At 46.7% G+C, this 8,176-nt stretch overlaps 1 protein-coding gene across 2 annotated transcripts in view; it reads right to left on the minus strand.

The window, feature by feature from the left end:
- Positions 1–3,693: 3,693 nt before the first annotated feature.
- LOC140393647 (ciliary microtubule-associated protein 3) overlaps positions 3,694–8,176 on the minus strand; it is a 43,296-nt gene continuing 38,813 nt past the window's right edge. The window contains exons 5-6 of one of the 2 annotated variants that reach the window (XM_072479927.1): positions 4,606–4,723; positions 3,694–4,002 (exon numbers count right to left, since the gene is read on the minus strand). In XM_072479927.1, coding sequence (XP_072336028.1) covers positions 3,934–4,002; positions 4,606–4,723 — 187 coding nt within the window. In that variant the 3' untranslated portion in view covers positions 3,694–3,933. The remainder of the gene's footprint in view (positions 4,003–4,605; positions 4,724–8,176) is intronic. The other variant, XM_072479928.1, reaches the window with a different exon arrangement.

Below are 8,176 nucleotides of genomic sequence, written 5' to 3' on the forward strand. Positions count from 1 at the left end.
GCACTGTCGGTTTTTTGCAGGACATTGCCCTTTCAAATGTAGAGCTCCACAATTGCCGCACGTCATGACGTCACGGCGTTCGTTGCGCCACTGCGCATGCGCAGTGCGATCTTGCGGTGGGCGCGCCTGCGCAGTGCGTCCCTCGTTGTGGCCGTTATTTTTGGCGCGCACCTGCGCGGGAGACCGCGAAAAGCGCGGGAAGCGGCCGCTGTCGTCCGGGCCGTGGGTCGGGAAGTAATCGACGGCCTGGATGCGTTCGACGTCGTGGGCGGCCTGGCTTGCCGATTCGACGGATGGGGACCCCCTCCGTGCCAACTCGGACGCCTGAAATCGGGCAAAACGGCAGGTAGCATTTTCGTGGAGGACACAGGCTTCCACAGCAGACGCTAAGGTGAGGCTTTTCATTTTAAGAAGCTGCTGGCGTAGGCCACTAGAGGCAACGCCAAAAACAATCTGGTCCCTGATCATGGACTCTGTGGTGGTGCCGTAACCGCAGGACTGCGCTAGAATCCGGAGGTGCGTCAAAAAGGGTTGAAAAAGCTCCTCCTTACCTTGCAGGCGTTGCTGAAAGAGGTATCTTTCAAAACTTTCATTTACTTCAACTTGAAAGTGCTGGTCCAGTTTGAGGATGACCGTGTCATATTTGGCTTGGTTTTCGCCTTCTTCGAACACCAGTGAGTTGAAGACGTCGGTGGCGTGCGGACCTGCGTAGAAGAGGAGCATTGCAATCTTCGTGTCATCCGAGACATTCTGTTTCTCGGTGGCACGGATGTACAGGTCAAATCGCTGCCTGTAGAGCTTCCAGTTGGTACCTAGGTTCCCCGCGACTTGCATCGGCTGCGGTTTGCCGGTGTGGTCCATGTCCAGAATGGCAGGTTAGTAGGCAGGTATCGATCCACTCCTGTACCATGTGGTGTTGGGTGTTCTGACACACAGATGAGCCAACACGGTTGCATATGGTACAACGCTACTTTATTTAAACTTACTATTTACAGTTTGGTCTTTGCACTCTGCACGTGGGGGGTTCCCTGCTTGTGATGTTTTAACAGCTCTTTCTTGTTCCCTTCTCCCCAGACCTACTGACCACCAGGTGTCGTGCTCGTGCTTTTTATGTGGTTGGTGTTCTTGTCTGTGATTGGTTGTGGTGTTGTGTACTCTGATTTGCCTGTTAGTGTGTCCATCATGATGTGTGTGTTTGAATATCATGACAAACACTATCAAAGGGTGGCACAGTGGTTAGCGCTGCTACCTTACAGCACCAGCAACTGAGGTTCAGTCTGCACGTTCTCTCCGTGTCTGCGTGGGTTTCCTCCGGGTGCTCTGGGTTCCTTCCACAGTCTAAAGGTTTGCAGGTTAGGTGGACTGGTGATGATAAGATCACTCCTTAGTGTCCAAGGATGTGCAGGTTAGGTGGGGTTAGGGCAGGGGAGTGGGTGTGGGTAGGCTGCTCTTTCAGAGGGTCGGTGCAGACACGATGCACTGCAGGGATTCTATGAATCATTATGTCGACAGAGCAGAGCAACATTGCAAAAGATAATTGTATTCTGAAACGTTTTAGACTTTTCAATTTCATTAATTCACATCTATTAAATTAAGGAATTAATAAAGATGCTCAATATTAAAAATTGTGAACTATATAATTTTAAACAGGTACTTGCAAATTATCTGAGGACAATGTTCACATTTAATACTCTCAGCAATGGCAAGTTTATTTTGTTTATAACGAGCGTGATGAGGCTATCTTTAGAAAAACCTACACATTGCAGCAAAGTTTATGTGAACACCTGGGGCTCCCCCATTCGCACCCCCCCCCCCCCACCCCCCCCCCCCCCCCCACCCTGAAATCCACAAACAAGGATTGAATGGGACTCAATTCGATAACTTCCAGCCATGTGAGGGCAGCATTAGGTTGGGCATTTGCCCCACAGCAGATTGTGGTGCAGGACACATACAGGACAGATGGGGTGAGCCTCTGAGCAACGCATCCGTGAAGATGTCAAATTGAATCGAGCTGTTTTGATCCAGCTTAATCCCGTCATTTGGGCTGCACTTCAGCTGATTGCACTCCCCTCTCTGTTCCACCATGACTAGTGCCCCCTCCCCCGGGAAAAGAAGAGGGAAAGGAAAGCACGGACGAGCGAACATTGCTCATACGATGTGGCGTAAAAAGTACAAAACGCGGGGAAATGAAAACGTGAAGCAGGAAAGTGGTGAACCTGACTGTACCCAGTTGCAAACAGAGTTACGTGCAAGAGGTTTGGGGGCGTAGAGAAGGACCACGTTCAATTCTAATTGGACGAACACATAATAACTTTGAAAACAGTAATAGAAGACCATCGTTCCCTGACTATTTTCTTCGTCCATCAAGATTAACAAGCTACCATGTTTGTAATTATGGAAGATCCCGATAAAGCTGCAACAGCTGGGGACTTGGAATATTGGGGATGGCTGTCTGCACAGTCATTATGGTGAAATATTGGGCCTGTTCAATAATAAAAGAGAAATCTTCCGGCTGCTTTGTCAAGTGTTTCTGAAACTTATATTCCTATCCCACAATTGGCTCTGCAGTTTTACCACAATCTTAACTCCTCCAGCAATACAAAATGTTGATATATTATACTAGTTTAAACGTGAGAGCAATGGTACAGGAATACTAATTGTACGAACCTTTACCCTATAACAGAATTTGGTAGAGGAGAGGATAGAAGGGGTGTCCAATTGTGAGTGAATATATTTATCTCTCCCAATATTTCCAGATTGTTTTGCAGATATCATAGAATCCCTATAGTGCAGAAGGAGACCATTCGGCCCGTCGAGTCTGCACTATCTTCACAAAGAGCACCCTACACAGGCCCACTCCCCTGCCCTATCCCCGTAATCCCACCTGGTCCGCACATCGCTGGAAACTAAAGGGCAATTTAGCATGGCTATCCCACCTAACCTGCACATCTTTGGACTGTGGGAGGAAACCGGAGCACCCGGAGGAAACCCACACAGACACGGGGAGAACGTGCAGACTCCGCACAGACAGTGACCCAAGGCCAGAATTGAACCGGGTCCCTGGCACTGTGAGGCAGCAATGCTAACCACGTGCCCCCCTATATATTTTGCATGTGTCCATTAAAAAGCTGTTGGGTTTTTACTGCTTTTCGATGTTACAGATTGTGAAGATGCTGGTCAGGACTTGTGCATCAACAACATTTGAAGCATTGGCAATGCCTTATTAATGTACTGCATGGCCTCACAAATAACTGATAGAATATCTATCGATTATGAATATCCATGAATATCTGTCAGTTGTTTATGAGACCATGCAGTGAACTATTTGAAGATAATGGTTTGTTTTGGTGGGTCTAGATTAGGATTGCCGATGGCCAGGGCACTGAGGGAACCGCTCTGCTCTTTTGCAAAATGTCCTGAGATCTATCACATCCATCACAGCTCTGGCAACACATCAGAAATACAGCGGTGCTGGCAATGAAGCCCTCACTCATTATGTAGAGTGTCAGCCTAGATTTATGCTGAAGTTCGACATTCGGGTTCAATTCACAATCCTCTGAGTCAACAGCAAAGCCTCCAGCACTGAATCAAACAGACTATTCAGGCGGTGGCGAATTAACTGTAAGGTCATTCTATTTTTCTAACTTTTGTCCATTGAGAAATTTCATTCTGAAATAGTGCAAACAAAATACATTTAACCATGAATGGTAGGAATTAATTTATTCACAAGGTTAAATTTGTTTAATGAGATACACGACAGGTACATATTATAGAATAAAATGTTGACAAAAGCAAAAGTCAGTCACATAATGGACTCCATCCAGTAATCAATATTTGTACCCTCAAAATGTGGCACTGTCATGTTATTGGCAAAGTGGGAACTGGCACTCTGAAGGACGGGAACTGTATTCAAAATCCCAGTCTCTGGAATTATCAGGTGAAGTACAAGCTGAAATATGCAACCCTGTTCCTGTGTTTCCGAAATTCCTTGTCACTGGCAAGCTAAAAAACATAAAACAATTATTATTTTTTTTAAAGTGCTGGTTTTCTTTTGCCAACTTCTGAAAGCTCTGATTTTTGCTGGTATTATTTTCTCCTGGCATTGGGCATATCTGGCAGCAGGCCCAAATGGTCATTCTCGTGTGAGTTTAGACAGGTGAACAATTACTTGACAATGGGCATATCACAGCTGAGCCCGGTCTTCATCTGGCATCCGTGCACACGATTTTGAAACAGGTAATGCTGGACTGTGATCAGGGAGAGAAATCCCAGTTGGCTTCTCCTTTCCTTGACCAGGTGTTCTGAAGCCAGTTGCAGCATCACTTCAGCAAATATCAACCAACCCAACAGAGGACCAGAACCGAGCTCGGGTTTCTGATCTGCGCGGCTCAGTAATAACATTTGGTGACGTATCACTGATGGAACTATCAGAACATTTTGGCATATTATCTCAAGGGTATAACGCTTCTACTCTTAGTTACTCAAACATTTCCAGCATTTTAAAATTATATTTATTTTTTATTTGAATTCACAAAGGTAGAAACTATTCTTCTCCGGTTCTGTGAAGTTAGTGACTAGACTGAAAGAACAAATCTGTCACTATACCTCAATTCTCAATGTTCGCCTTTTTGGGGCAGGAATCAAATTCCAGTCGGGAGCACCGAACTTCATCGGCCATTCCACCTGCCTGTTCCTTTGTTTATTAGGCTCATATGTACCAGGGCTACAAAGACACAAAATTCCCCTTTTAATGCTGGTTGCACAGATTATTCTATCATCAATGTAAAATGGAACCATTAAAATCTGTACAACGCCGTAAATCTGGAATTTAAAACAAAGCTGCCATTCAATCAAAACACAAGGCTGGTTGTTTAAAAGTAAAACTATTTTTATATTTGGGTTATTTTGTTTGGTTTGTTTTTGGATTGTAGACCTCTCTGTGTTCCCTATAAGGTATGTCACAATGATGTGACATATGGATGAGTAATACTAACCTGTCATTTCGTCGGCTGATCAAACATATATTGAACTGTTTAAAAAGGATCTTTTGAAAGTAAGAGAAGACACTGGCGCAAGATGGCTGCCACAAGCCACCTGATGTCTGGTATTGCAAGTTGACTAGTTTCTGGAAAGTTCGAATGTGAATTACAATTCAGATATATCACAACATCTTCATGGAAGTTCACATCTGCCGATGTAAAGAACTTATGAAATTGCATCGGACCTGATATTTATATTTCCAGTGGAGACACAAAGCCTACATGGAAAGTTACTCTTCCGATCTGTTCCAAGATGAATCATGGATATTCCAGAGTTAATGGATGGGATATTACAGAATGTAATCACCTCAGCAATGAAACAAAAGCCATGAGGTGCGATTTAATAAAGAATTTCAGAGTACGCTTTCAGGGCACTATTTTTAAAGGAAGCCCCAATCTTTCGATCGCCCTCAGCGACCCAACCGCAGCCTCCAGACCCCCCACTTCACCCAACTTACCTCTTCTGGGGTCCTCAAACCCCCCTCACCCCACCTATGCATGTTGTGTGTGTGCTTGTGTGTGTGTGGCTGTGTCTGTGTGTGTGTGTCTGTGGGTGTGTCTATGTGTGTGTTTGTGTCTGTGTGTGTGTGTGTGAGTGTGTGTGAGTGTGTGTGTGTGTGTGTGTGTGTGTGTGTGTGTGTGTGTGTGTGTGTGTGTGTGTGTGTGTGTGTGTGTGAGTGTATGTGTGAGTGTATGTGTGAGAGTGTGTGTGTGTGTGGCTGTGTGTCTGTGTGGGTGTGTGGGTGTGACTGTGTGTGTGTCTGTGAGTGTGTGTGTCTGTGTGTGTGTGTGGTGTGTGTGAGTGTGATGTGAGTGTGAGTGTGTGTGTGTGAGTGTGAGTGTCTGTGTGTGTGTGCCTGTGTGTGTGAGTATGAGTGTGTGTGTGCCTGTGTGTGTGAGTGTGTGTGTCTGTGTGTGTGAGTGAGTGTGCCTGTGTGTGTGAGTGTGTGTGTGTGTGAGTGTGTGAGTGTGTGTGTGTGAGTGTGAGTGTGAGTCTGTGTGTGTGTGTGTGTGAGTGTGAGTGTGTGTGTGAGTGTGAGTGTCTGTGTGTGTGTGTCTGTGTGTGTGAGTATGAGTGTGTGTGTGCCTGTGTGTGTGAGTGTGTGTGTCTGTGTGTGTGAGTGAGTGTGCCTGAGTGTGTGTGTGTGTGTGAGTGTGAGTGTGTGTGTGTGTGAGAGTGTGTGTGTGAGTGTGAGTCTCTGTGTGTGTGTGGGTGTGTGAGTGTGTGTGTGTGTGTCTGTGTGTGTGAGTGTGTGTGAGTGTGTGTGTGAGTGTGTGTGTGTGTGAGTGTGTGTGTGTGTAAGTGTGAGTGTGCCTGTGAGTGTGAGTGTCTGTGTGTGTGTGTCTGTGTGTGTGTGAGTGTGTGTGTGTGTCTGTGTGTGTGTCTGTGTGTGTGTGTGAGTGTGTGTGTCTGTGTGTGTGAGTGTGTGTGAGTGTGTGTGTGTGTGTGTCTGTGCATATGAGTGTGTCTGTCTGTGTGTGAGTGTGTGTGTGTGTGAGTGTGTGTGTCTGTGTGTGTGAGTGTGTGTGTGTGTGTGTGTGTGAGTGTGAGTGTGTGTGTGTGTGTGTGAGTGTGTGTGTGTGTGAGTGTGTGCCTGTGTGTGTGAGTGTGTGTGTGAGTGTGAGTGTGTGTGTCTCTGTGAGTGTGAGTGTGAATGTGTGTGTGAGTGTGTGTGTGTGTGTGAGTGTGTGTGTGTGAGTGTGTGCGTGAGTGTGTGTGTGAGTGTGTGTCTGTGTGTGAGTGTGTGTGTGAGTGTGAGTGTGTGTGTCTGTGTGTGTGTGAGTGTGTGTGTGTGTGAGTGTGTGTGTGAGTGAGTGTGTGTGTGAGTGTGTGTGAGTGAGTGTGTGTGTGAGTGTGTCTGTGTGTGTGAGTGTGTGTGTGAGTGTGTGTGTGAATGTGGGTGTGAGTGTGAGTGTGTGTGTGAGTGTGAGTGTGTGTGTGAGTGTGTGTGTGTGAGTGTGTGTGAGTGTGAGTGTGTGTGTGTGTGTGAGTGTGTGTGTCTGTGTGTGTCTGTGTGTGTGTGAGTGTGTGTGTGTGTGAGTGTGTGAGCGTGTGAGTGTGTGTGTGTGTGTCTGTGTGTGTGTCTGTGTGTGTGTGTATGAGTGTGTGTGTGAGTATGTGTGTGTGAGTGTGTGTGTGTGTGTGTGTGTGTGAGTGTGAGTGTGTGTGTGTGTGAGTGTGTGTGTGAGTATGAGTGTGAGTGTCTGTGTGTGTGTCTGTGTGTGTGAGTATGAGTGTGTGTGTGCCTGTGTGTGTGAGTGTGCCTGTGTGTGTGAGTGTATGTGTGAGTGTGTGTGTGAGTGTCTGTGTGAGTGTGTGTGTGTGTAAGTGTGAGTGTGCCTGTGTGTGTGAGTGTGAGTGTCTGTGTGTGAGTGTGTGTCTGTGTGTGTGCCTGTGTGTGTGAGTGTGTGTGTGTGAGTGTGTGTGTGTGTGTGTGTGTGAGTGTGTGTGTCTGTGTGTGTGTCTGTGTGTGTGAGTGTGTGTGTGAGTGTGTGTGAGTGTGAGTGTGTGTGTGTGTCTGTGCATGTGAGTGTGTGTGTCTGTGTGTGAGTGTGTGTGTCTGTGTGTGTGAGTGTGTGTGAGTGTGTGTGTGTGAGTGTGTGTGAGTGTGTGTGTCTGTGTGTGTGTGTGTCTGTGAGTGTGTGTGTCTGTGTGTGTGAGTGTGTGTGTGAGTGTGTGTGTGTGAATGTGTGTGTGAGTGTGTGTGTCTGTGTGTGAGTGTGTGTGAGTGTCTGTCTGTGTGAGTGTGTGTCTGTGTGAGTGTATGTGTCTGTGTGTGTGTGAGTGTGTGAGAGTGTGTGTGTCTGTGTGTGTGTGCCTGTGTGTGTGTGTGTGAGTGAGTGTGTGTCTGTGTGTGTGAGTGTGTGTGTGAGTGTGAGTGTGTGTGTCTGTGTGTGTGAGTGTGTGTGTGTGAGTGTGTGTGTGTGAGTGTGTGTGTCTGTGTGTGTGTGAGTGTGTGTGTGAGTGTGTGTGAGTGTGTGTGTGAGTGTGTGAGTGTGTCTGTGTGAGTGTGTGTGTCTGTGTGTGTATGTGAGTGTATGTGTGAGTGTGAGTGTGTGTGTGTGAGTGTGTGTGTGTGAGTGTGAGTGTGTGTGTGTGTGAGTGTGTGTGTGTCTGTGTGTGAGTGTGTGTGTGA

This window comes from Scyliorhinus torazame, chromosome 17 (assembly GCF_047496885.1).
Source record: "Scyliorhinus torazame isolate Kashiwa2021f chromosome 17, sScyTor2.1, whole genome shotgun sequence".
Lineage (NCBI taxonomy): Eukaryota > Metazoa > Chordata > Chondrichthyes > Carcharhiniformes > Scyliorhinidae > Scyliorhinus > Scyliorhinus torazame.